General features: G+C 38.8%; 1 protein-coding gene across 3 annotated transcripts in view; it reads left to right on the top strand.

The window, feature by feature from the left end:
• Nucleotides 1-217: 217 nt before the first annotated feature.
• The window catches only part of PRKG2 (protein kinase cGMP-dependent 2), a 126,922-nt gene continuing 100,604 nt past the window's right edge, over nucleotides 218-26,535 (top strand). Inside the window, exons 1-2 of one of the 3 annotated variants that reach the window (XM_057302079.2) lie at nucleotides 218-704; nucleotides 10,581-11,054. In XM_057302079.2, the coding sequence (XP_057158062.1) occupies nucleotides 10,594-11,054 (461 nt within the window). In that variant the 5' untranslated portion in view covers nucleotides 218-704; nucleotides 10,581-10,593. Of the gene's footprint in view, nucleotides 710-10,580; nucleotides 11,055-26,535 lie in introns of all 3 variants that reach the window. The other 2 variants (XM_003832268.5, XM_008957652.4) reach the window with 2 other exon arrangements.

Genomic DNA, 26,535 nt, shown 5'->3' on the forward strand with positions numbered 1-26,535 from the left:
TCCAGGGTACGTGCGCCTGTTTGAGCTCTGGGAGGGAAGGCGAAGTGGAGAGAGCCTGCAGTGAAAACAGACTGGAAGGATGGAGGAAAGGGAGGGGAAGGAAAAAATGAACACCTCCCTGAACTTTCCTCTCCCCTCGTCCCACACACTTGAAATAGAAATAATAACATGAACAAAAATGCTTACAACCACGATGTTATCGCCCTACTTAAGTTGCCTCACTCTGGAGGGTATGGGGTATAAAGTGCAGACTGCGGCTGTGTCGGGAGTAAAGGTTCGGGCTAGTGTGGGTGCGGGCGCGGGTGACCCCACCTTTAGGGAAGCCGGCGCCCTACTATCCAGGCAGTAGCCCCGGCTGACCCCCTCCCTCCTCCTTCCCTCCTCTCTTCCCTCCCTCCCTCCCTGCGTGTCTCCTCTGCACCGGCCCCCGCCGCGGAGCCAGGCGGCAGCACCGACGCCGCCGCAGCTCCTGCCCGCATCGCGCTAACCCGCGCCCCCGGCTCACACGTAGCCGGAGCGACTGAGCCGGCAGCCCCGGGCCCACGCTGCGCACCGTGTGCACGGCGGGGCTGGCTGAGCTGACCTGCGCTGGGCTCCGGCGCCGCAGGCGGCTGGGGAGGGCGGCGTGGGAGAGGACGCTGAGACGCAGGGGCGGCCGCGCCGAGGTGACAAGCTGCGCACCTGGAAAGTTACCCGGCTGTCTGGTGAGGTTCGTGGGCCGGGGGTCTTGGGCGCCGGGGTGTGAGGGCGCGCGGGGAGGGACGGGGTCGGGGTGCGCGCGTGTGCATGCTGTGAATGCGTTGCGCGATGTGCGCCTCTATTCCACACCCAGCCGGTCTCTTGCTTGTGCTGTTCGAGTGTGGACGTGTGTACGCGTTGCATTCGCTCGGTGTGGCAGCGTTTCGTGAGCTCCTGGAGGCAGGGAAAGGCTAGTTGTGTTTAGAGGTTCTGTTGAGGGCGGGAGGGGCTCAGCCCCAGTGGGGAGTCCTCAGGGTTCTCTAGGTTTAGCGAGGAGCAGCGGTGGAGGCTGTTGCTCCGAGCTAGGGGCTTGGCGGTGCTGTCAGGGCTTGCGCTCCCGGCTTTGCTTCGTCGAGCTCTGGGTAGTTGCTAGGGGACAGTCCTCAGGCAAGGACTTTTAGGAGTCCTGGTAAACTTGTGTGGGTGTCCTTTTGTCACTCTGGGCACCGTGAGGCGCTTTCATATTTCTGTATTTCTCGGTGATGAAGAAACAAGAGCAAACAAAGCCCAGAAACCAGCCACTTTGGGGATGAGAAAAAAAGAAATAGGTTCAGTTTTGAGAAGAACTACGGTGCATCTACAAAGCAGCTGAGGCCAGAGCTGATAATAAAAGCAACGCATGCAGAATTAGTAGGTAGGAAGGGTGACGCTGGGACAAATGCCTTGATTTCCTGATCTTCATCTTGTTCCCCAAGTTCCCAGGGGCTTTTTCCTTCTTCTTCTTCTCCTTCTTTTTTTTTTTTTTTTTTAAGGAAGAGAGCAACATACACCTGCCCCCACCCCACCACACCCCCATATTTAGAGTTTCTTAGAAATTGTCTCTTTTCTTTGCAAGTTTCTATTTAACTCATGAAGAAGGCGATCATCCCACATAACATACACTAGCTGTTTTCAGTACTCCTGTTTAGTTTTGCACAGGAGGGTATGAGCTAATATGGTAGAGAATTCTCTATGGAGAATTAGAGCGCATCCTCTCCGTTGGAACGCTGTATGACTAAGAATAAACGACCTGAAAAGATGATGCCCAGGGATCTTTCTCTTTTACATGAAATCCTTAACTCCAGTTCTATGAAGTCATTACAAGTGAGGCTAATGAGAATTCACCTCACAGTGAAGGCATATGTTGCCTAGCTGTTGCCCAAGTCATGTGATCCCTTATTGTCTTGCTTCCTCTAGGCTATTTTTCCAATGAATTATCTCTTCTTCTCCCATGTTTTCGTTTTTCCTATCTCCTGTGCTTCATTATCCTGGAGCTACAGACATTTTCAAGTTTTCATTATTTTAAAAATCCCTCACGTGAACCATGATATCGTATTACAGGCTCTACTCTTAGTGTCAGCTCTTTCCATGGTCCTTTGTAGTTGAGTGTCTATCCCCACTCTTTGACAAATCAGATTCAGCACTTTTCTCTCTGATCTCATTTGCTGTGACAGACCTGTGGGATGTGAGGTACAGCCTGCTCACCTCTTAAGGATCTTATCTGCATGGCCTTTCTGATGCTTCTCCTAAATCTCTTATTGGTACACGTGTTCCTTCTCCTTTGTGGTTTGCTTCTCCTCCTCTTCTCCCACAAATAATATCCACAGATATTACCTATATGTTCATAGGTAACAATAGAGACATTCCTTTCTTACCTCCCTTAGTGATCTCATCTACAAATGGTACTTCAAGTCTTCTATGGAGCAATCTCTTCCCTTGAGTTTTCTTTTTTGCTTCTACCTGCTAGACATTTGTATCATGATGACCCACAAGCATCTCAAACTCAATATATGTAAATCCAGACTCATTACTGTCTTTTCAAAGCATGCTCATTCTCCTGACTTCTGTCAGTGCCACAGTGTCTAGCCCATACACGGTGCCCTATGTGTTCTTTTTGAATGACTGAATGAATGAAGAGTAGATAGTACTACTTTCCTTCAAGCCTCCTAAGATCAAAACATTGAAATCATTTTGATTGCCCTCCCATGCACATCCATTTAATTACTACATTAGAGAAGCTATCCTGCAGTGTTCCTCCTACTCACCCTCTTCTTTTAATATTAATCTCTTCACATCCTCTCTCACTTTAACTAAAGCAGTACCTTCTTACCATATCTTACAGTTTTCTTTCCAACCTCGTATAGACCTAGACACTCTTCCTCTCCTCATCGCTAATATCCTGGGCACTTGCCTCCAATTCATCAACTTCAGCCTCTATTTATGTATCAATAACTGCTTAATATTTTCAGCTTTCCTCTTTCTTTAGCTTTTCTTGTCCCTCATTTCTTACTGCTCACTAAACTTCTCTACCTTAAAGTTTCCACTGGTGCTTCAAACTGAGTATATCCAAAATTAAACTCACTGTCCTATCCCTCAGATCTGCTCCTCATTTTGGTCAATGACATTACCTTTTACCCAGTTGCCACAATATAAACTTTCAAATCCTCATCGTCTTTCTTCTTGCCACCACTCAAAAATTCTGTCAGCTATAGTCTTCTGACCTAGACTTACAGACCTACATTTCTGTGTGCTTGCTTATCTGTTAATGTAGCCCCCAAAATAGCTGAATTTGGCAGTCAAATATAGGATAGTGGCATTCATAAAATTCACCGCGAACATTCTGCTGGGGGGATGGGAGGGAGGCACTTTAAAGAGATAACCAACCTCCAGAGTAGCTGCAACTTTGGTACAATAAGGTCATATGATTTCCTGTCAAGAGAAAGTTTTTCTCCAGCCAGGATGCTGTGGACAGAGAAAACAAGCAGTAGATTCCAAACTGAGCCCCGGGTCAACAGTCACAAGGTTGGATGGACAGATGCTTTTAATTGTGGCATTGATGTGAAAGTGAGCTGTTTCTCACAAGGACAACAACTCTGTGTGGTTTGCTTCAGGGAGAAGAATCAGGGATTTATATATTCAATTATTTTCTAAAGGAACTTTAGAGAGACAAGCTATTGGTAACATCAAATGTATCAGTTTCCTATCCACCTAGAATATTATCTGTAGAAGTCTGTATAATTCACTCCTCTGATTTCCAGCTGAACTGCCCATTATCATTAAAAAATCAATTCTGGTTTCCATGATTTATTGAAGGGAAGGACATTGCAGTGTTACATATAGCTGTAACTTTTATTGAATCTCATATGGCAATGTTTTTCTCTCTGGCTACCATGGAGATGGTCAATTTTTTTCTTGAGTTCAAGAAGTTCAAGTCATTAAATAGTGTTGGGACTCTGAGCTTTAATCCTTAAACTATCACCTCCTATTTGGATTGGTGCAATAGTATCTTCCCTTGTCTTACTTCCTCTAAGCTCTTTTTACTCCATTCCTTATTTATGAGAATATTATTTTCCTAAAGGACAAATCTGACCACATAACTAGAGAACTTAGTGTATCTTAAGATTCAGATACCATAATGTGGCGTAGGAAATTTTTCAGTATCTTACTTTTTCAGTTTCATTATTCATTACTCTCCTTCCATCCATCACACGTTTCAGCCTGTCCCTTGACTGTGCTATCAGCTTTCTTGCATTCATTTCTTAATACATAATTCTTTTCTTAAACTAATAGACTTTCTATATTGTAGAAATTTTAGGTTTATAGAAAAATTGAGTAAAAAGCACAGAGTTCCTATATACCCACCTCTTAGCACTTTCCCCTGCTCTTAACATCTTTCATCAGTATGGTACATGTGTTACAAGTGATGGAACAAATATTGATGCGTTATTATTAAAGTCCATAGTTTACATTGGGGTTCATTCCTTTTGTATATTCCATGGGTTTTGACAAATATATAATGAAATGTGTATATCATTACAGTATCATATTGAATAGTTTTACTGCCCTATAAATGTTCTTTCCCACCTATTCCTTTCTGTCTTTCCCCAAGCTCCTGGCAACCACTGATCTTTTTATGGTCTCCAAGTTTTGTCTTTTCCAGAATGCTATACAGTTGAAATCATACAATGTATAGGCTTTTCAGATTGGCTTCTTTCACCCAGCAATATGCATTTAAAGTTCCTTCATGTCTTCTTATTGGCTGATATTGCTTTTATTATTGAATAATATTCTATTATATGGATGTGCCACAGTTTGTTTATCCGTTTACCTACTGAGGGACTTCTTGGTTGCTTTCAGGTTTTGGGAATTATAAACAAAGCTGCCATAAACATTCATGTGCAGATTTTAGTGAAAACATATGTCTCATATCAGTTGGGTAGATACCAAGAAGCATGACTGCTGGCTTGTAGAGTAAGAGTATATTTAGCTTTGTAAGAAGCTGCCAAATTGTCCCCTAATGTAACTATATCATTTTGTATTCCCACTAGCAATGAATGAGCATTCCTGTTGCTCCATATTCACACCAGCATTTGGTGTTGTCAGTGTCTTGGATTGTAGTCATTGTAATAGGTGTGTAGTGGTATCTCATTATTGTTTAAATTTGAGATTCCCTAATGACCTATGATGTTGAGTTTCTTTTTATATGCTTATTTATCAACTGTGTGCCTTGTTTGGTAAGGTGTCTGCTCAGATCTTTTGCCCATTTTTCAGTTGGGTTGTTTGTTTTCCTATTATTGAGTGTTCAGAATTAGACATATGTTTTAGAAGTACGTTCTCTCAGTCTATGGCTTGTTTTTTCATTTTCTTCTTTTTTTTTTCAGAGCAGAAGTTTTAAATTTTAATCAAGTCAAAATTATCAATTTTTTCTGTCTATGAATCAGGCTTTTTGGTCTTTTATCTAAAAAGTCATCACAAAACCCAAGATCACCTAGAATTTCTCCTATGTTGTCTTTTGGGGGTTTTGTAATTTTGTTTCTTACATCTAGGTCTGTGATCCATTTTAAGCTAATTTTTGTGAAAGTTATAAGATCGGTATCTAGATTCTATTTTTTTAAAAATTAATGCCTAGTTGTTCCAGTACAATTTGTTAAAAAGACTATCCTTTCTCCATTGACTTGTCTTTGCTCTCTTTTGTATTCTTTGATCTTTGGATCAGTTGACTGTACTGTTTAGGTCTACCTCTGGGATCTCTGTTCTGTTCCATTGATCTACTTGTCTATTTTTTCACCAATACAACACTATATTGATTACCGTTACTTTATTAGTAAGCCTTAAAGTTGGACAGTATCAGTTCTCCTTCAATATTGTGTTGGTTTAGTACATGTTTTCAGTTCAATAAGTTTTTCCTCTAAGATAAATTCTCTTGTTGGATAAATAATGTTAAATGTAATAATAATAGTAATATTTAATATTTCTTAAACAAATACTATATGCTAATACCTGTGCTAAATTTTCATCATGATTTATCTCATTTAATCCTCTAAAAACTGTAAATGACAGGCAGCATTGTTTTGTCTATCTCTCTATGTTTCTATCTTTTTCTCCCATTATTGACACTCAAGTATCTTGCCTGAGGGAATATAGACCACTAAATGAAAGTGCTTCCACTGGGACTCTGGATCCATAACCTTAGCCAGCACCATACCATCTCCCATATTGACAGATATACATGTAGCTATACACACACATCTATATATGTGTGTGTGTGTTTGTCTGTGTATATTTATAACAGACTCCAGATGGGTAGAGAGAGAAATAGATATTATCTAGACCAGAGCCAAGATTCTGGTTTCAAACTGCTATAGGGCTGGAGGAAAAACAGAAAACAAAGCTTAATTCCTCCCACATTGACTGCCAGGTGTTAATCCGCCTGCAAGCGCCTTCACAGTCACTTTTGCTTTTCTTATGTCTCTTCTAATTACCTCTTGGTGGACAGCAATTTCTAAATGGCGATTACATTAATATAATAATTTGTAGTCTTATGTAGTTTCCTCTCTTCTAGCGAAATGCCACTACTCATTCGATTGCTGTCTCCTATACCTAACTGCAGAAGAGTATTGCCTCCAGAGTGAACTATGGTTTTTGGTTGCCTTCAAAGATAATTAGGTGGGCCTCCATGTTTTAAGCATTTCATTGCAGTGTGTGAAAATAAATAGAGGCTACATGAGGGAATTACAGAGCTTCAATTATTAAGTCCTTGTAGTTATGAACTGGCTCCGTGTCGTTCATAATTCTTTTTTTGTCTCCATCTTTTGGTGGGGAACTTGTTTTCCAGGCTGTTTGTTTCCAAATGACTTCTTTTCTCAATGGAAGATAGAATCCAGGCAAAGTAAGAGTCCCTTACTCCCGGCCACCGCCTCCCAAAGGAATAATGTGCATCTTTAAAGAGTTTTGTCATTTGAGAGGCTGAGGCAGAAGGGTGATTTGAGCCCAGGATTTCGAGACCAGTTTGAGCAACATAGTGCAAGACCCCATCTCAACAAGAAAATAAAAAATATCAGTCAAGCATGGTGGTGTGCCTCTGTAGTCCTAGCTACTCTGAAGGCTGAGGCAAGAGGGTCACTTGAGCCCAGGAGTTTCAGGTTATAGTGATTGCACCACTGGCCACTGCATCTCATGGCTGCAGAATGAGACCCTGTCACAAACAAACAAACAAAAACCCACAAAAGACTCTTGTTGGAAGACATCCAGTTTACTAGACTTCTGTCCTACCCAGAAATGATCCTCTCTGGGTTTTCTTCACACCTAGACATTAATTGCCTGTTTCCAGTTACATACTATAATAAGAGCTGCTTACCTACTTCATGTCTGATACCTGCCAGGCATCATACGGGGTACTTTACAAACGTAATAATCATAGTAACCCTACGAGATGGATATAAATATATTCCCTTTTGTAGATGAGAAAGTAAGACTCAAAGATTTTTAGGAATATATAGAAGGTTGAGAAAGAGCAGATTGTTTTATAACCCTAATTGGCCTGACTCTATTGCTCATGTTAAATTCTGATCTTTATCTCCAGACTCATTTCTTATTGCATCATGTGCTGCCCTCTGACTGTAAGAATGATTTTAATAACCTGCAGTTGCCAGACTGATGGAGCAACATCCTATGGTTCATTTCTCCTTGTGGCTAGCAATACATATTTGAGAAATAGCTTATCTTAGTGACTGATACAGGAAACAGAGTGAATCTAATTAGGTTTTGTGAAGCCAGAGACTTGAAACCTTGGCTTCAGGGACAGCAATATTTAAATGGATGAACTAAGTAAGAAATCAGACTAGTATTGAGCCATTTAGTAACTTACTTATGTATCTTAAATTAGTGACTTGAAAGATGAGTTAGTTACTCTCATTTTACCCCTCTTTGAAATTCTAAATAGCTTGAAAGATTTACATAGATTCCAACTAAACCAGAGGGTAATTGGTGTTTTGGGAGAATTTAACATCCTCTACCTAACTGTGCTTCAAGTTTGTAAAATTATTGGATTGGTACAGAATTTTTTGAATACCATCCATAGAGCAAAAATGATTCTAAGCCTTTTCATATTTGTAATGCTAAAACTGTTTTCTGTGTCAAATTTGACTGCAAATCCATGATGGGATATGCCCCTGATATGGTATATGATACTTTGGTCTTAGTAAACAATTTTTCCATGAACAAAAATGAGTTAGTTGTTAGTTTAATATTAGATTTGAAAGTTTTTATGCGTGCTTTTTTATTTATAAGGCAAATCCTTTTCCTCCTACCATCACATCTCCCTTCTTTCTCTACTGACCTAAGAATACTTCTCCATGAACCAAGAAGGCTGTCTAGAAAATGGGTCACTGATGCGTGTTAAAAACGTGTGTACACATTAATTTCAGATTTTTTGGAGCACCTTTCTTATGCTTGTAATTCATAATCTCATTCAGGTTTATTCTCAGATTTCAATATAACATATTCTGAATTGCTTATTCAAGATACAAGTATGTCCAGGGCTACTTCTTTGAATTCTAGTCTCTTCATCCTTCTTATACATTCATAATATATAAGATCAGTAAATGCTGCCAAGTCAACAGAAACTTAAAGGTTAAACCTGCCACATCTCTGCAACATATTAAGGCAATTCTCCAAAGGCTAATGTTTATTAATGACCACTTTGAACCTGAATTCTATGAGAAATAACTAGGTGTTTCAAGATTGCTTTTATAAATGCATTTGTTTTTTGCACCATCCATTGTAGGCAATCTGCATTGACTATTTGGTCACATCTGTTTGAAATCTAGATGCTGTGTTACATCTTTGCATCTGTGCCTTTGTTGTTGTAGAGGTCACAGTTATTCTGGTAGAACTAGTGAAAAAACTCTAAGTATTTCACTTCTATTTAAGTTTGAAGTTTGGAGGGCGAGAGGGGCAGATGTGTGGGTTATAAAACTGTTTCATTTCTTCTGATTTGAGATAATCAGAAGTAATTCAAGCTTAGTTTACAAGTGTTATAATGCCTTTTGGGTTATGTCTGTTGTATTAGTCTGTTCTCATGTTGCTATTATAATAAAGACATACCTGAGACTGGGTAATTTATAAAGGAAAGAGGTTTAATGGACTCACAGTTCCACATGGCTGGGGAAGCCCATAATCGTGGCGGAAGGCGAAGGAAAAGCAAAGGCAAACTCCCCTTTATAAAACCATCAGATCTCATGACACCTATTCACTATCACGAGAACAGCATGGGAAAGACCCGCCCCCATGATTCAGTTAGCTCCCATTGGGTCCCTCCCACGACATGGAGATTTATGGGAGCTACAGTTCAAGATGAGATTTGGGTGGGGACACAGCCAAATGATATCAGCTGTCAAAAACTGCATGTGCAAAAATATGAAGTTTAAATAGGTAGTCTAAAAAACCTTTAAACATTATAATAATTAATCAGAGCAGTATTTCCCAAAGTTCACACATTCAAGTTCTACTTTTGTGATTCTGCTCATATGTGCTTATTATCTGCAGATGATTTATTTTTATTTTCATCGAATTGACTCAGTAAACCTGAATACCTAGTTTAGTCTTCACTGAAGCAATAATAGCAATAAGATCACAACTTTGTGGTGATAGTTATTTATATTTCAAATACATGTTAAAATAAATACATAGCTATTAGACTAAAACAAGTTCTGAATAAACTAAATCATCCCTCATAACTCCTGATCTGCATACCACATCCAGAGACTCACTAGATTCATGATTACTTTGGGGCCTGAACTGAAGATATTCATTTTTTTAATTTTGAAATTTTCATAACTTCCCACACTACACCAATGTTAGGAGGACATTCTTAATAGGAAAAGAATAGAGCCTTGCAGCATGGGTGGTACATTTTGGAGATCCTCCACTTTGGACATAAAGTAGAGGATGCAGAACAATTTTAAAACTCTTCTTGTTGGTGACCACAGTTCAGAAGTGTTTTAGCAGTGAGTATTATCAGAAATGCAAAACTTAATAGATACATACAGCAGGAGGAAAGTGCTAGTCAACCATCACCAACTCTGCTTCCGTCTTCTGAGAAATGCAGATGTGTAATTTTCTAAATCTGGGGAAGGTTTCTTACTGTTGCCGCATGGGGAGCTGTGAAAGTTGTGACATTTCCATGCCTCTGTTGTTGTAGCTGCTCATTTGCGTTTTATCTTTGCCATGCTGACATCCAAATCACAGTTTTGATGTGATGCTTTTGGCAGCTGTTCAGAGAGACTGTCCAGAGAAAACAGCAGGTAACTCAGACCATTTGTGAAAAATGTTAGGTGTGATACTTATGCTCTCAAAGGGACAGGTAAGAATGAACCCAAATGCCAACTCCTCTTCATGGAGGGAAAAAAGAAATCAATAGATAACTTTTTTTTTTTTCTGGAAACATGGGGAAATTTATTGCTTTTCAAACAATGAAGATTGCTGTGTTCCTATTTATGAAACAAGATAGGAATGAGAGGAATGGTGGGGACTGTTGGGAAGTGAAACTCCACTTGATACTTCCCAATTCTGTGCCCTCTCAGGTCCCTGAGCAAAATGGGAAATGGTTCAGTGAAACCTAAACATTCCAAGCACCCAGATGGACACTCTGGGAACCTCACCACTGATGCTCTGCGGAACAAGGTGACAGAGCTGGAGAGAGAGTTGAGGAGGAAGGATGCTGAGATCCAGGAGCGGGAGTACCATTTGAAGGAGCTGCGGGAGCAGCTGTCGAAGCAGACTGTGGCCATTGCTGAACTCACAGAGGAGCTCCAGAACAAGTGCATCCAGCTGAACAAGCTGCAGGATGTGGTGCATATGCAGGGAGGAAGCCCGCTTCAGGCCTCACCAGATAAAGTGCCTCTTGAGGTCCACCGGAAGACCTCTGGATTGGTCTCTCTCCATAGCAGGAGGGGAGCAAAGGCTGGCGTGTCTGCTGAGCCAACAACCCGGACCTATGACCTGAACAAACCCCCTGAATTTTCCTTTGAGAAAGCAAGAGTCAGAAAAGACTCCAGGTAAGAAATTTCCGCATCCTTTAAACTCAGATGGGCTTAATATTGTGAAATATGAGAGTGATATTTATTAAGCCTCCTTAATGATGAAGAACATATTAACCCTTTCAGATTTTGGGGTAGAGGGGTTTTTGAAATGATTTTGTTTTGCAAAAAAATCTCCCATTGGGCAGAAGTTTAAAGCAGAAATTGTACTATATATATCTCTCTGTGAGGAGCTCAGTTTACTGACAGTTATTTCTATTACCTTGAAAACCCTAGGGGTGTGAAATAGTATTAGAAAGTGTACACTTGTCTTTCTAGAGGAGTGAACTTAAAAATGTACACACATCACAGTGAATTGTGACTATGTTAGCCAAAAAAAAAAAAAAAAGAGAGTCACATTTTAGTAGTCTTCAAGTGTCATGAAAAAGGAACATGCTGGAGCCTCAAAGAAAGATAAATTCATTCATTCATTCCAGTTTATGTTGGTCTCTACTCTCTGCCAGCCACTGTGTTAGATGCTAGGTATGCCTCAGTGAATAGAAACAGAGCCTTTCTAGCAGGGGCGGTAAACAGTATACACAGAAACAAGTCAGCAATGTGTAATTATTAATTGGAATCAATAATATGATAAAAGCCAATACTATAGCAGGTGGTATCTGGAGTGAAGGGAAAGGAGGTCAGGGAGACAACAGAAGCAGGCTTGTCATGAAGGCCTGGCTGAGGAAGTGACCTTTAACAGACTTCAAGGAGCATGAACCAGGCAGGAAGAGGATTTCAGGCAGAGGGAACAATTAAAAGCTAGAATTACTTTTAAAAATTTGAGTTTTTAAAAGAACATATAAATATTTGCCACTGCATTCATGTATAGGGGTGTGTGCGTGTGTGCGCGCACGTGTGTGTGTATGCATTTCTTTATGGGCGAAAGTTTGATTTTCTGGGTCAGGGAAGACTCATTAGAAACATCATTAGTTAGGGTTCCCCTCCTTTACTATTTTTAACTGAGTATTTATTAATTGAAATTAAATCTTTTGCCTTGATAATGCCTTGGTCGAGCCTGAATCTCTATTGCAAAATGCAAGATTTGTGAAATTAAAACAAATTTTAACATTCACGAATGTAAGTATTATAAATTAAGATAAAACATCTGACCCAGACAAACAAATGATCAATTTTAACAACAGAATTATAAAGGGAGGTTTAATTAATCAATTTGTTGACAGTACTGGAAGCATAGTGAATGATCAATAAATATTTGTGAAGGAAGTTAGTGATGCCAGATTATTAATTATAATATCCTGTGACTGAAAGAAATTTGATTAATATTGGATTTCAGCAGTTTTATTAAGTCAAAATTTTTATTAGTCTAAAAATTTCTCATCTATTTCCTTTCAAAAGTAATAATCATTTTTAATGGTATGAATTCTGAAATTATAGACGGCACAAGCTTATATTTGTTTTAAAAAACTGAACATCATCCAGTGTTCTCTTCTGTTAGAGATATATGAACTCTACATAGTATATGTATATATATACATATATAATAATATTACAGAATGTGCATTACATTACTATATATGTACACGTAAGTATAATCTATTATTTACTCACAAAAATGTTACAAATAGCAATGTACTTTTTTATGCAGAATGACATGTAAGAGAATTTAGTAGCAATTCATCTTCTTTGACCTTCTCCCTATATATGACACCAGATGTATTCTCTTGAACCAAGATTATGTTCAATTACTTTGTTCAAAGACTTATGCTCATCTTGAGGCAAAACACCATTCTCCTGGTGCTGAAAAATCTGAGATAAGCGTATCTCCTTGCTTTTATTTAAGGATAAATTATTAGCTCTGCTATAATCAGGCAAAAAAAAAAAATCAGTAGTTATATACACTTTCTGTGCCAAACCAGACTTCTTTCTGTCTGTCTATAGTGAATGGGACGCAGGAAGGATATTGTATCTCCTGAATAAGGATTGTTGATTATTCTCCTCACCATAAAGGCAAGCCAAGTGGATACAAGTCTGTGTTGTGGTCAGGATAAAGAAATGGGCTAATTGATTTCTTAATGATTAAGTCCTAAAGAGACAAAAACTGTATCATCCATGCCATAACAATCCTCATCTGCTTTCACAGAGCCTTGTGGTTCTAAATTGAATAATTAAATAAAAAATGGAAACATTCTTTTTTAGTTGACTGGTTTGTACCTCAGTTTCCCTTGCAAAAAGTACAGATACCTCAAGTCTGAAATAACTAGCTAAACACAAATAGTTAACTTTATAAATTCAGAAATTTAAAATTTTTCAATTTTTCAAAAGTGCTCAATATTACAATTCATTTTCCATTTCCAAATCATTTCAGTATTGGATAAAAGCCAAAAGTAAACTTTGGATATTTTTATATCTCTTTTATATTGTACAGCCTGTCAAAAATTTGTAAGAAACAATTTTCCAGAAGTTAGAGCATTAAAAGGATAGACATGTCCTTCACTGATGAAAGGATGATGTACAGTATACATTAGTTTGTCTACTTTTCCAAGCAGTTCCTGCTAGATATCAGAGATTTTAAGATCATCAGTCATAATGGCTCTTCTGTTTATTTTTTGGTTCTCCTAATTTATTTGTTGGACTTTTATAAAGTATCCTGGCTGAATTTATGGCTAAATCTGTTTCTATTAATATACACATCAACTACATTTTGGACAATGTTCACCCTTCCATACTGGATCAGAAAGCCACTGAATGTCTCTTCAGTTTTTTTGTCTAAGAGAGTATTTCTGATGAACACTTAACAGTGAGCAAGAAACTGAGGGGAGACTCCTAGCTCTCCTTCAGTCAACAATATTAGGGAGATATGAAGCACCCATAGAAGCCAGAGAATAAAATTTGATGGAATGATAGATTCTGAATTTGAATATTCAGTTTCTATAATTCATGACACAGTATTCTATGATTTTGCTAAGGTACCTGTGCTCATATATATCATAAGTGGTGAGTGAGCCTCTTCAATTGCTAGGCACCGCCAGCTCATGCCAGCTTTATTGTCCTGTTCCCATCAAATATACTTTTATGGTCTGAAGGTGTAACTTAATTTGTCTAATTGTACCTCTCTACTTTATATGGAGGAGCTCATAATGAAACTCTACTGGCATTAGGGAATTCTGGAAATTTGTTTCTTTCTAATTTCAAGGATCTGCATTTTAATTTCGGGTTCTAGATTCAGTGCTGTCCAGTAGAACTTTCTTCAGTGATGGAAGTATTCTATAATCCATGCTTTACGATATGGTAGCCAATAGCCAAATATGGCTATTGAGCACTTGAAATGCAGCTAGTGCCACTAAGAAACTGGATTTTTAACTTATTTTCTTACAAAGAAGCTTGAATCTGATGGATTTTTATTTTAAATTAATTTAAACATTGAATAGTCACATGTCTATTGCCTACTCTACTGAATACTGCAGTTCTAATGGTTTTGACTGTAACTGCTATTGCCTAAGATGGGAATTATGACTTAGTTTGGGAACCCTTTGTAGACAAAGTGAGACCTATGTTCAGTTTTAGGACAACGCCACAGAAAATGAGTCTATGCCTGTGAGATTGAGGTGGGCACAATGTGGAGTCACTCGTCAGCTGCACCCAACCTGCAGTATATCATAGCTCTTTGTAGGGACCTGGCTTTGTGCCTACTGACCATTTTAGATCATCAAAAGCATGCAGCATGCAGTGGGCATGTAGCCTGTTTCTATAACAGGCACTCAGCTTTATTGAAGTATTATAAATTTCATGATGAATCAGGGTACTACCGTGTGTCCAATACTCTGATCTCTGACTTAAATTTAATATTTTGAACATCAGAAGACCTTGGAGCCATAGGAACCTTACAGATTGTTTGATGCACCCCCCTTACTAGAGAAGTAAGGACACAGGTACTGGGGAGTTATGGAATATACCATGGTTGGTGGCAGAGCTAAGATTAGAATCCAAGACTCTTGAAATCAGGATCAGTTCTTTTCGTCTTAAGTCCTACTCTAGTGTTCTAAGAACTACCCACAAATGTGAAAGGCCTTGATTAGACCAGCCTGGGCACCAGTCTGCCTTATTACAGTGTGCCCCACTGATTGATAGTAAGAGCGGTGGTGCTTCCTGGAGCTTCCTAGCTTCATCCATGTGGAGTTGAGCAGAGGTGGCCCATTGCATCGATGCCTACTAAGTTCTGGATCCTTAGAGCTGAGGTCTGTGAGAAAAGGACATTGCGAATGGGTTTGATCCACCTGATGGCAGCAACTGTGGCATATATGGAGGGTCACATATGGGTTCCTGAATAATTACAGTGCTTCTCAAGGCTGAGAACTGAATATCACTGGCAGAGAGGGCAGGGAAGAGCTCACATAGCATTTCTGCCCATGTCTGGTCTGCCTTGAGCACCAAGACAACCATGCATTCAGATGTCAGACCTTTTACTGAGATTAAGTTTTTCTTTTCTGTTTATGTAGATATTGTTTAGAAAACTTCATCAGAGCAAAATTAGGAGCTCATGCTGAATGTCTGGTGGAACACAGGCAAATTAATCAGAGACATCTGGCAAGTTGCTGGTATGACTGCATTTTGCTAGGGATGCTTAAACTATCATTTGAAACTATTGTTCTTTCATGAAAAGGAAAGATAAAACAAAGACTTGCCATCTGACTTCAGATTTGACTCCAGTTTTAGGAAGGACAATTCATTTTATCTGTCACTCCCACCACAGGAGCAGAATAGGTAAAAGAAGAAAATGCTAGTGAGTCATACGTTTAAATAAGATGTGGAAAAGGACTGTGGAAGAATATGTTTGTTTTTATTTGTTTCCTTTCCAAAGCAGTACTGAGCATTTGAGAATGTGCACTACAGAACATGTTTTCTTTATTAAAGAGGAATGTTTCCATGGGAAAAAATATTTATATACCACTAATTATGTGCCAGTCACCACTCTGAATGCCTTGCAAATACTGAATCATTTAATCCTCACAATAAACCTATAAGATAGATATTATTAATCACTCCCATTTTATATATGAGAAAACTGAGGCATACAGAATTATATAACCTGCCAAAGGTTATGTAGAGTGTAATATAGGAAACAGAATTCAAAATCAGAAAACCCGCTGTCCAGATTCTGCTCTATTCATTCCTATAGATGATTTTTTCAAGATAACAATCAGAGGTGGACTCTTGACCTTTTTATTGGAAAGCCTTATTTAAAAATTACATATATAATCAGAAATAATTTTTTTTAAAATGCAATGATTAGAAAAATCTCCCTGCTATTGTTATTTTTCCCTGAAAATGATTCTTCCAGAAAGTTCTACTCTATTAGCAGTTTGCAGGAGTGGGAACTTTTGCTGGGGAGGAAACACCCCTTTTTTCCCTTCCATGAAATAGTGACTTACATGTTGCCATATGAGAGGCTCTATATCTAGATTTTACATAGATAATTAAAGATTTTTAAGAGTGTATATACAGGCTTTTACCAGTTGGACAGTTACAAAATTGGTATATATTCTCATAAATACTATTGTCTTAACCCGGGTCTTTAGAAAAGCAAAAATTGAAGCTGTCTATATAGGATAAGGCATGGAAGAAGAAAAATCATCCAGTTTTGTGGTGATCTGATACCAAGAATCTATGGTGAAGGTAACTGGGTGATGTATCTGGTGAAAGTTGTCAGTATGCTTTGAACAAAAGGTTATATTTCATAGTGATAGACAATGTGCATGTAGACACTCAGATCAAAACTAGCTACTCAGCGATGGGATGAAAAAACTAAGTTATTGGTTGGCTATTACATATCTGTCATTCTCCATAATTAACTCATGGAGGCCTTAGACTTGCCTAATGAGGCATCAGTTTTTTGTTTTACTGAAGGTGAAATTAAAGCTCGAGGTCATTCAACTTGCTCCAGGTTGTAATGTTTATATATTTTTGGAAACAGTTTTCCAATTTGAGTCTGCCTGATGTCAAATGTGTATTCTCTACCACAATGTGCACAACATTTATAGCCTGTGCAGCCTACAGTGTGAGTGGTTTCCCTTGGGGTTGTATAACCAGGCTGGGGGCTTTTTTTGTGGGGGTGAGGTAGGGTGGGTGGTACCGTTAAGCTCCAAAAAAAGGAAGAGGTAAAAAGCATGGAGGAATTTAGGAGCCTGACTGGAATTAAGTGGCAGCTGCCTTGACATCTAGATGAAGTTAAATAAGCTTTGGCAGCCGGTTTGAGTCCTGGCACCCAGCCAGTCTCCCTTTGTGCCTCTGTCTTTTCTTTTCTCTAGGAGCCAATGAGCTCTGGGCTCCGCTCACTCTGCTTCCCCACCTCAGCCCTCTCAGCCTCTCAAATGGTCTTCTACTTAGTTGATATCTGCCCTTTAGTCCTTCTCACTTTATCCTTAAAACTTCTAGTCTTAATTGCTAGGCATTAGGAAAAATATTTAATGAAGCCTTGGAAAACACTGAGGATTTGAAGGCTAATTGTTTTGAGTAGTCAAAGGTCTAAGAGCTCACTGTTAGCACTGTGCTGACTCTGAGGAGCCTACCCTCGCCTTGTGGGCTACATTCCTAAGGGGATGCACAATGCTATTTTTACACTACACAAAAACCGTGGCACTTTTGGACCCAGTACCTAGCCTTGGCTGAGCAGCTTTAATGTCCAAGTTTCCCTTTACTCCTTCAGATTAATACATCCAATGCAACAAATATTTATTGAATATTGAATCAATGAATCCAATTCTTTAATATTTTCTTCCACGTTTCTTCCCTTTTCCTTATTTCTTGTTGTCTTCCCTCCTTCATTTTTTTTTCACTAATTCTTTAATTTGGTTTATTCCTAATCTTCTCTCATTCTCAATATCTGAGTAGTCAATGGCCAATACTACCAATTTTGAGTATCTTATTTGGTACACTCTGCTATGACCTATCTATAGTTATCTCACTTATTTTCACAGTTAACCTATCTGGTAAGTATTATTATATGAGGCTTATTAAGAGTAAGTAACTAGCCCATGGTTATCACCAGTAGTGGCTAAGGCTTCTATAAACTCACCTAGATGTTAAAACATCTGCCTCTTAATCACAACAACTCTGAAATCTGTTCTCATTTTATTTCGCTTGCTATTGTTTTAATTTATGTAGGATATTTATAGCAGTTTCTGGATCTGCTTGGTTCCAAATAGATTATTCCAGGTGAGTTTGAGCAGTGCTGGCTTTTAACAAGGGTCCTGGTTGCCTGGGCAGGAGCCTTCACCTCTTCTCCCTTACATTTTCTAAATGTCCTCTGAAATGGGTGGCTCCTTTTGACCCTTTTTTTTTCCTTTTCTCAAAAACATTCTGGACACTGCCCATTCCTTGCTAGATACCCAGGAAGGACTGTAGTAGAAATAGCGTCATTGAGAAGACAGTGGACAGTGGTCTTTCTTTTCCTTGCTTGCTGGATAAGAGAGAAACATCACCACTGGCCTTTGCCTCCTAGTGAGCAGCATTCAGTTTCCACAGAACCTCCCTTTTCTTTCCATAAGCCTGGGTAGCTCAGCTCCTGTCGCCTCTTTCTAGAGTTTAAATTGCAATACAATTCTCAAGAAGGGGAACAGATCTGAAGACAAGGATGAAACATTTCGATTTTCAGACACTTTGGAAGTCCCTTCTTTGTGAAAGATACATTTCTTGTATCTATCCTTTAACTAAAAGTGTTTCTTTCCATTAAAGTCTCACTTTAAAATGATTTGTCTTCTCTTTCTGCTGACTCTCCCTAGAGGTATTTGTTAGTTGTAGATTTTTCAGTGCAGTTATGTGTGACAGGTTTCTTTCTTTCTTTCTTTCTTTCTTTCTTTCTTTCTTTCTTTCTTTCTTTCTTTTTTTTTGAGATCTATAGCCAGGAATGGCAGAGAATATTTTATATTTTATATATATTTTATAATAAAATGTGAGTCATCTGGGTCCCCCAACATCTGTTTAATCCTTCTTGGGTTATTTGTGATGCCAAATCAATTTTAATTGGTAAATTTCAAGCAGGCGTTTAAATGGTCTTTTTGGGGTTTACAGATTAAGCTCTGGGAAATATGAGAGAAAGAAAGACCTAGAGCTTCCAGTTCCCTCTTTCCAGGTGAGATGAGGAAAGAGGAAGTACAAGTGAGAAGAACAAGATACAACTTGAAATTTCTTGTCAACAGAAACTCAGGAAATGCAAGCATATTGGTTTTCTATTGCTGTGTAATAAATTACCACAAACTTAGTAGCTTAAACAACACATATTTGCTATCTCAGTTTGCAGTGGGCCAAGAGCCCAGGCGTGACTTATTTAAGTCATCTTCTCTGACGTCAGCCACAAGGCTGCAGTCAAAGGGTCAACTGGCCGTGTTCATTTCTAGAGCTTTCTACAGGAAGAGGTCCTCTTCCAAGCTTAGGTGATTGTTGGCCAAATTCAATTCCTTGTGGTTGTAGGGCTGAGGTCCCCATTTTCTTGCTGGCTGTCAGCTGGGGCTGCTCTCAGCTCCTAGAGGCTGCCTAGACTTCCTGCCTTGCGTCCCTCCCCCCAGGCCCTCTCACAGCATGGCAGCTTACTTCTTCAGACTCAGCTGGATAAGCCCTTTACAGTTAACTAAGATGAAGTCTTATATAACCTACCCAGGAATGGCCTTCCATCATCATTGCTGTGTTTTGTTGATGAGGAGCAAGTCACAGGTCCTCACTCCTCACTCACCAAGCCTTTTGCTTCTCTGGTGTGAGATTCCTGTTTAGGAATATTGGCTATGCCGGGTAGGTAAAGCCATGCATAAAAAATCTTGTACATCCATGCTTATAGCAGTGTTATTCATAGTAGCCAAAAAGCAGAAACAACCCCATGTCCGTCAACAGATGAATGGAGAAACAAAATGTAGTATATACATGCAATGGGATATTATTCAGCCTTACAGAGGAACTCTGACACATACTACAGCAGGAATGAAGCTTGCAGACATTAGCCAGACTTAAAAAGAAAAATGCAGGATTCCATTTATACGAGGTACCTCGAATCGTCAAATTCATCGAGACAGAAAGTAGAATGGAGATTGCCAGGAGCAGGAGGGGTGAGGAGACCCAGGGAATATATAATAGGTACAGAGTTCCAGTTTGGGAAGATTCTGGAGATAGATGGTGGTGATGGTTGTAAAACAATGAGAATATACTTATTGCTACTAAACTGTACACTTATAAATGGTTAAAATGATACATTTTATGTTATGTATATTTTACTAAAATTAAAAAAAAGTTCACACACTGAGGCTAACTTGACAGCATGTTTCTAGGTGCCAGGCCACGTTTCAGGTTCCAGACAGAATGCTGGGAGGAGGGAGAGGAGAGTAGGGATTTTCTCACTTGTGTATTATATTGCAGAAAAGAACAAGCTATGTCAAATTCTTGTAACAAACATTAATTGATCATTGTTAATCAATACTTGTTAATTACCTAATTGATTGATTAATTGATGAGCCTTCAGTAGAGCATATTCCCAGTGCTGTGGAAATATAGAGGGAAGGGACAACTTCAACTCTCTTCCATGTTGTTGTTTACAGCTGTAATCCTTAATCTTAAGTTTACATTGTAATCACCTGTAATAAGAAGTACTGATGCCTGGGTCTAACCCCCAGGTATTCTAACTAAATTGATTTGAGGCAAGAGCCCTGGGCATATGGATTATAGGTGTCTATATATATATATATATATATATATATATATATATATATATATTAAAAGCTCCCCTGCTGATTCTCATATGAAGCCACCATTGAGGAGCATTGTGTTATAGGAGCAGGTTTCCCTGCCGCTGACTCCTCAAATACTTGGTTTGAAGATTTAAGAGCAGTACTAATTAGAGACATTTAAAGGAACTGTTTGCCTTTTATACCTAATTACCATGCAACACAATGATGATTATGCCTGTAATTGAGTGTGTCAGATAAACTTCTTTGTAAGTTTTGATTGTTTTCAACATTTCATTGTTAAACCCTGTTCTTTGATGCTCATGGGAATAGAATCATCTACACAAACTTAAGGAAGAGAGAGAAATGTTTTGTTGTGAGCATGAAATAACAGCCAACAGAATTAAATTACAACTGTATTTAATTATATGGGCAATAAGTAAAAGAATTGAGAGAAGAAAGTCATGCTTATTTTATGACATCCATGGGACGACCTCATTTTTGTCACGCTAGTTTCTCAAATTATAAACTTGTGCATTTATTAGGTTTTTTTTTTTTTTGGTTCTTCACTCAAAAACAATTATCTGGGGATGGGGAAGAAAATAGAGATGTGTATCCTGTTTATTAAATGTGCCTTGTTTATTAGGGTGACTGACGTTTTCCAACTCCACTCTTGTCCCTGTACCCATAATTTTTAAATTGGGAGAAAGAATTTGAATGTCCTTTGGGTTTCTTAATTTTGTCAAGTTTCTAATATGTGCAAAATACAGTTCTAGGTATTAAGTAATAAGAAAAACATAGTCATACCCTTGAAGATCAGTGTCTCTTTGGGGAAATTATAATTTATGGGATTAATATTCTAAGAGATAGGCATGCAAAGGAAAGCGGGCACATTCTTTACTTGGTAGGGTAGAAGAGAAAATCTCTAGCTGGGTTTTTAAGGAGGAATAGATTATAGGAGACAAAGAGGCCTGGCACTGTGTGGTTTGGTAGGTCTGGGGTACCCTAAGTATGGGGAACCTAGACAGGACAGGAGCATTACCATTTTGAAGTGGCCTCCTTCAATAAGTAAAGGTAGGTCTTAAATATACAGTTTTTGTTTGTTTGTTAATTTATTTTTGAGATGGAGTTTTGCTCTGTCTGTTGCCCAGGCTGGAGTGCAGTAGTGTGATCTCAGCTCACTGCAACCTCTGCCTTCTGGGCTCAAGCGATTCTCCTGCCTCTGCCTCCTGAGTAACTGGGATTACGGGCGCCCACCACCATACCCTGCTAATTTTTGTATTTTTAGTAGAGATGGGGTTGCACCATGTTGGCCAGGCTGGTCTAGAACTCGTGACCTCAGGTGATCTGCCCACCTTGGCCTCCCAAAGTGCTGGGATTACAGGTGTGAGCCATCGCACCCGGCCAGCATAGAGTTTTTAGATTTGTTCTAACTCAGCGTTTAAGGTGTTGGTAACTTGCCTACTTATTGTGGTGATAGCTAACCCTCATGCAGTATATTTTATGTACCAGGCACAGTTCTTAGTGCTTTATTTTGTTAACTAATTTAATTCTCATAGAAATCTGTGACCTGTAGACTGTGTTTGTTATTGTTTTACAGCTGAGGAAACTTAGAGGTTCAGTGACTTGCCTAAGGTTCCGCAGTTAGTAAGTGGCAGAAGTTGGAATCAAATCCTGGCATTCCAGCTCTACTAGATTTTGTGACCTTCACAAATATGCCTTACCATATGTTTTCTAATTGCATGTAGATATAATTAAGCTATGAAATGAAATACAAGTAAAGATGCTGCCTCTTATGCTCACAAAAAATCCTTGATAGATAAGGATGAAGGAAGGTCAAGGCCACTGGCCCCAGCTTTGCACTGAGCCTTATTCAAAGAAGGTTGCAAGATACATGCTTTGACCTGGAAAAAACAAAAAACAAAAAACAAAAAACAACAGTGAGAACATGGACCTCTAATATATGAGCCCAGAGAAGAAAGATTGAGAGCCTAATACAACTGTAGGTGAACTTTGCCAAGTTAAACTTCCTGAAGCAACTTAGAGAATGAAAATTTATTGCTTCAAGAAATGTTGACTGTGTAAGTTGGGGGTATAAAATGATTACAAAAGGATTACTGCTGCCACCTCAAATGGGCATGAATTCAACATCCAGCCCCATTGGAGGAACTTTGAACTGAGCAGAGGGTCTCGTCAGTGCCTCCTTGTTCTATGGTTTTCATAACTTTTCTCATTCCACTCTTTCCCCCAGAAAGACTTCTACCATTTTCAGCTACTATGACTACCATTTATTAAGTTACTGGCACGTTATTTAAGTTAATGTGCATAATATTCCTATGAAGTAGGCATAATTACTATGCCTATTCATAGATGAGAGATCTGAGATTCAGAAAGCCTAAGTTACTTGTCCAAGATAATGAAGCAAGGAAGGTGCTGGCAGCATGTATGCTAAAATTGAAGCTAGGTAGTGCCAGAGCTGATATTTCAACCTAAGATATTCTGATTCCAAAGTCATACACATTTTTTAAAATGAATTCTTAATTGAAGTACACAAAAAGTAAAGTGAACATACCCACGTGACCACCAAAATGATCAGAAAATAAACATTACTAGCACCTTGGAAGCCCCTCATGCCCTCTTTCAATTTCTACCCCTTATCTTCCCTTTTAAAGGGAGCTGCTATTTGCAATACTTTTATCAGACATAGTACTTTTTACCTGTTGTTGAAATTTATTTAATGGAAGTATGGAGTGTGTACTCTAAAGACTCTGGCTTCTTTTGTTCCTAGAGTGAGATTCATTTATGTTATTGTATGTAACAGAGGTTCACTAATTGTCATTGCTGTATAGTATTTACTGTATGACTATATACAATTTAATCATTCTATGATTTATAGGCATTTGGTTAATTCTGGTATTTAGCAGTTATGGATAATGCTGCCATGAACATTTTTGTACATGTCTTGTATATGAATTATGATGGGTATAAACCTAGGAGTGAAGTTACTGGGTAGTATATTATATCCAAGTTTAATATAGATGGCCAAATAACTTTCCAAAGTGACTAAACAAGTATATACTCCCACCAACACATATGGGTATTAAATGACTTCATACATTCAACAGCATTCAGTCAGTCTATTTCATTTTGGCCATTCTGCTGGACATTTTGTGGTGTCTCAGTGTCCTTTTAGTTTTCTTTTCCTTGATAATTAACAATGGTGAGCACTTTTCGATGTGTATATTTTCTGTTGAGGTCTGTTTATCTCCCATAGCTCTGTAGTACAACTGTTGTCATAAATCAGGAATCTATGAATGTGTAGGTCAATTTTTGAATTTTCTGTCCCAGAATTCTTTTTTTATTTTTATTATTAATATTATCCTTTAAGTTCTGGGATACACGTGCAGAAGGTGCAGGTTTGTTACATAGGTATACACGTGCCATGCTGGTTTTGCTGCACCCATCAACCCCTCATCTACATTAGGTATTTTTCCTAATGCTATCCCTTCTCCAGCCCCCAACCCCCTGACAGGCCCCAGTGTATGATGTTCCCCTCCCTGAGTCCATGTGCTCTCATTGTTCATCTCCCACTTATGAGTGAGAACATGTGGTGTTTTGTTTTCTGTTCCTGTGTTAGTTTGCTGAGAATGATGGTTTCCAGCTTCATCCATGTCCCTCCAAGGGACATGAACTCATCCTTTTTTATGGCTGCATAGTATTCCATGGTGTATATGTGCCACATTTTCTTTATCCAGTTTATCACTGATGGGCATTTGGATTGGTTCCAAGTCTTTGCTATTGCTAACAGTGCTGCAATAAACATACGTGTGTGTGTATCTTTATAGTAGAATGATTTATAATCCTGTGGGTATATACCAAGTAATGGGTGTGCTGGGTCAAATGGTATTTCTGGTTCTAGATCCTTGAGGAATCGCCACAGTGTCTTCCACAATGGTTGAATTAATTTACACTCCCACCAACAGTGTAGAAGTGTTCCTGTTTCTCCACATCCTCTCCAGCATCTGTTGTTTCCTGACTTTTTAATGATCACCATTCTACCTGGCATGAGATGGCATATCATTGTGGTTTTGATTTGCATTTTTCTAATGACCAGTGATGTTGAGCTTTTTTTCATGTCTGTTGGCTGCATAAATGTCTTCTTTTCAGAAGTGTCTATTCATATTCTTCAACCACTTTTTGATGGAGTTATTTTTTTTCTCGTAGATTTGTTTCAGTTATTTGGGGATTCTGGATATTAGCCCTTTGTCAAATAGAAAGATTGCAAACTTTTTCTCCCATTCTGTAGGTTGCCTGTTCATTCTGATGACATTTTCTTTTGCTGTGCAGAAGCTCTTTAGTTTAATTAGATCCCATTTGTCAATTTTGGCTTTTGTTACCATTGCTTTTGGTGTTTTAGTCATGAAGTCTTTGCCCATGCCTATGTCCTGAATAGGGTATTGCCTCTTCTAGGGTTTTTATGGTTTTAGGTCTTATATTTAAGTCTTTAATCCATCTTGAGTTACTTTTTGTATAAGTTTTAAGGAAGGGGTCCAGTTTCAGTTTTCTGCATATGGCTAGCCAGTTTTCCCAACACCATTTATTAAGTAGGGAATCCTTTCTTGATTGCTTGCTTGTGTCAAAGATCAGATTGCTTGTTTGTCAAAGATCAGATGGTTGTAGATGTGTGGCACTATTTCTGAGGCCTCTGTTCTGTTCCATTGGTCTACATATCTGTTTTGGTACCAGTACCATGCTGTTTTGGTTACTATAGCTGTGTACAATAGTTTGAAGTCAGGTAGCATGATGCCTCCAGTTTTGTTCTTTTTGCTTAGGATTGTCTTGGCTATACCGGCTCTTTTTTGGTTTCATATGAAATTTAAAGTAGGTTTTTCTAATTCTGTGATGGAAATCAATGGTAGCTTGATGAGGATAGCATTGAATCTATAAATTACTTTGGGCAGTATGGCCATTTTCACAATACTGATTCTTCCTATCCATAAGCATGGAATGTTTTTCCATTTGTTTGTGTTATCTCTTATTTCCTTGCAGAGTGGTTTGTAGTTCTCCATGAAGAGGTCCTTCACATCCCTTGTAAGTTGTATTCCTTGGTATTTTATTCTCTTTGTAGCAATTGTGAATGGGAGTTCACTCATGATTTGGCTCTCTGTTTGTCTGTTTTTTTTCTTTTTATTATTATTCTTATTATACTTTAAGATTTAGGGTACATGTGCACAACGTGCAGGTTAGTTACATATGTATACATGTGCCATGCTGGTGTGCTGCACCCATTAACTCGTCATTTAGCATTAGGTATATCTCCTAAAGCTATCTCTCCCCCCTCCCTCTACCCCACAACAGTCCCCAGAGTGTGATGTTCCCCTTCCTGTGTCCATGTGTTCTCATTGTTCAATTCCCACCTATGAGTGAGAATACGCGGTGTTTGGTTTTTTGTTCTTGCGATAGTTTACTGAGAATGATGATTTCCAGTTTCATCCATGTCCCTACAAAGGACATGAACTCATCATTTTTTATGGCTGCATAGTATTCCATGGTGTATATGTGCCACATTTTCTTAATCCAGTCTATCATTTTTGGACATTTGGGTTGGTTCCACGTCTTTGTTATTGTGAATAGTGCCACAATAAACATACGTGTGCATGTGTCTTTATAGCAGCATGATTTATAGTCCTTTGGGTATATACCCAGTAATGGGATGGCTGGGTCAAATGGTATTTCTAGTTCTAGATCCCTAAGGAATCACCACACTGACTTCCGCAATGGTTGAACTAGTTTAC

Source organism: Pan paniscus, chromosome 3, assembly GCF_029289425.2.
Source record: "Pan paniscus chromosome 3, NHGRI_mPanPan1-v2.0_pri, whole genome shotgun sequence".
In the NCBI taxonomy this organism is placed as follows: domain Eukaryota; kingdom Metazoa; phylum Chordata; class Mammalia; order Primates; family Hominidae; genus Pan; species Pan paniscus.